This window comes from Dasypus novemcinctus, unplaced genomic scaffold (assembly GCF_030445035.2).
Source record: "Dasypus novemcinctus isolate mDasNov1 unplaced genomic scaffold, mDasNov1.1.hap2 scaffold_106, whole genome shotgun sequence".
NCBI classification, from domain to species: domain Eukaryota; kingdom Metazoa; phylum Chordata; class Mammalia; order Cingulata; family Dasypodidae; genus Dasypus; species Dasypus novemcinctus.
The window spans coordinates 837,635-840,217 of NW_026688145.1; the positions used below are offsets into that span (position 1 = coordinate 837,635).

General features: G+C 52.0%; 1 protein-coding gene across 1 annotated transcript; it reads right to left on the minus strand.

The window, feature by feature from the left end:
• Positions 1–975: 975 nt before the first annotated feature.
• LOC101420937 (ferritin light chain-like) lies at positions 976–2,217 on the minus strand. Its single transcript, XM_004475918.3, has 4 exons — positions 2,116–2,217; positions 1,796–1,942; positions 1,323–1,448; positions 976–1,128 (listed from the first exon to the last, which is right to left on the minus strand). The coding sequence occupies exons 1-4, from the start codon at positions 2,215–2,217 to the stop codon at positions 976–978; spliced, it is 528 nt and encodes a 175-aa protein (XP_004475975.1).
• Between the last annotated feature and the right edge of the window lie 366 nt (positions 2,218–2,583).

A 2,583-nucleotide genomic window follows, 5' to 3' on the forward strand; every position in this document is an offset into this window, starting at 1 on the left:
TCTCTTCAGGGCTCCGCTGAGATGGCTTTATTTTCAGGAAAAAAAAATAAAGACAAAAACTTTTTTCCTCATAGTTCTAGGCTCCCTAGGCCACATGTGCCTTTCTAAGCACATCATCACCCATGAAGGGAACAGGAAGCTCTGAGTGAGGAGTCTTAGGTGCTGGGTCATCATCCTTGTGCCAGACACAGGAGCCCCTGCAACCAGATCCTATGTACAGAGAGCAAGAGGGCATGAATCTGAGCAAACGGCATCTAGTGGCTACTTCCCAATTCCTCTTCTCCCAAAAACCAAAGGCATGAGGGTCAGAGCAGACACAGCAGTTTGCCATCTTGTCCCAAGATGCTGCAAGCTTCTTCAGTTCTTGTTTAGAGAATATGACCCTACTTTCACCGGTCCTTTCTCAACTAAACCCAGAACCCCAGCTCAGCACTTCTTGTACATCTTAAGCTTCCAGCTGCTCAGATCCTCAGTAGTTCTTGCTACCGAGTATGTGCCTGACATTGGGAAGACCCTAGCATTCCAGATGGCCCTGATCTCTTCCAAGCCTGGGTGGTTGGGGAGGGGGGAAGCGGCCCTCAGAGCTAGTCTTGTGTGCTTGCTTTCCAGAGTTCATTTGCATAGTCACTTCCATGTGCCCAGGACCCCTTTCTGCTTACTGTTACACTGTAAAACTCTCAGCCTGCTTCCTGCTACCCACTTAGCTCAACCCTCCCTGGAGTAAGAAATGGCTTGGCAAGAACTGTCTACAGCACATCACCCACAGGGGAGGGTCCAACCATTATATAGTCCCTGCGCAAGACACACACACACTATCACGACCCGCTGCCAAAAGCTTTACTGTTAACACTTGGCTCAGGGCTTGTTAGAGGGCTACAAGAGGGCAGTTAGAAAGATGTCTCCTGGCTGGAGGGGCTCAGCCTGGATGCTGGGGGAAGAGTGCCCTCCCCCATGGCCTGTGGGCTCCAGAGGCTCCTAGTCATGCTTGAGGGTGAGCCTTCCAAAGAGATACTTGCCCCGCCCCACCTGCGGGCCAGCAACCCTGCAGAGCTTGGTCAGATGGTTGCCTATCTTGTTGATGAGTTTCACCTTCTCATCTAGGAAATGGTTCTCCAGGAAGGCACAGAGCTGAGGAATAGAAGAGGAGTGAAAAATTCTCCTGAGAGATGATATGAGGCAATAGGTCCCAATGTAGCAGATGTGGGAAGCAAGGCACAGCAAGGAATTTCCCTGGACAATCCAAGGGAGTCAAGGCTTAGGGTGCAGGCTTCATCCCAAGGAAGGTCTGCATTTGGGTAGCCATGGGCGTGGGGGATATATACACATGGGTCTGCGTGGGCAGATCCCAGGGCATGCAGATCCAAAAGGGCCTGGTTCACGGACTTCTCCAGGAGAAGGGCAGCTTCCATGGCATCCAGGGTATTACCCCACTCTTCTTTGGAAGGCTTCTGTACATTAGAAAGAAACAGATTTAATGCTTTCCACACCCACTTCCCAGCAGTCCCAGATGGGAAAGAGTTCAGAAAGGATGTAGCCCCCAAGAGCATCTGTGACCCCTTCCAAGCATAACCTTGCATGACCCCCAGTCTCCAACAACTGCACTGCCCCAGAGAGCACGGAGCTGTCTGGGTGCCATGTCTTGGGAGAGCACTTCCACTTCAGCCACCATGAACAACCCACATAAAACTGAACTAAATGCCCCAGGAGCACGTAAGGTGCCAAAAATGCCAGAATCAAGCGATGTGGTGCACACAGTCTGCTGGGAGGTATAGTCCACTGTCTGCACACCATTTGCCTGCACATTCTGGAAGATGGCGTGGCCTCCATGATGGTTTTCCATCTTCAAGAGATGATTGGCGCCCTTGTGCTTCTCCTTTGCCAACTCACAGAAGAAATGTTCCACACACTTAAGGGCCACATCATTGCAGTCAAAATAGTAGCCCTGCAGGAAAAGATGGAGGAGACAATGGTCAGTGCAAGTCACGGCAAGGCCAGGAGGGCGCTCTCCTCCATGTGACTAACCAGCAGTACAAAGAAGGCAAGTGCATGAGCAGATGGCCGAAGGTCCACCCAGTTGGGGGAAATGTGGGCTATGGAACTCCCAGGAAAGCTCACCAGAGAGAGGTAGGTGTAGGAGGCCTGCAGCTGCAGGTTGACCAGGCGGTTCACAGAGGCCTCCAAGTCAGCGGAATAATTCTGAGGGATCTCAGAGTCCATGGTTGATTGACAATGAAGAGTTCACCACAGAAAAGCAGTGTTAGCTGGTCCCAGCAGTGGGGGATGGCCAAGAAGTTGGTCCTGGAATTTGCAACTGGAGAAGCAGTTGTAAGGTGGTCGATGCGGAGAAGGTGTGGGAAAGACTCCCCAGGTCTGTTCCATTCACACACTGTTGAAGCAAGAGACAGATAGGTGGGATCGCCATACATGCTGTGGATGGGCTCAGCCAGGGAAGCACCTATTGTAGTGCAGGACCTATGGGGGTGCGGTGGGTGAAGAGAGCAGAACACCACTCCATAGCAGCATGAGGTGGGGCAGAGACACCACAGGTGACCAATCCAGAGCAGACCCAGGACTCAAGGGCAA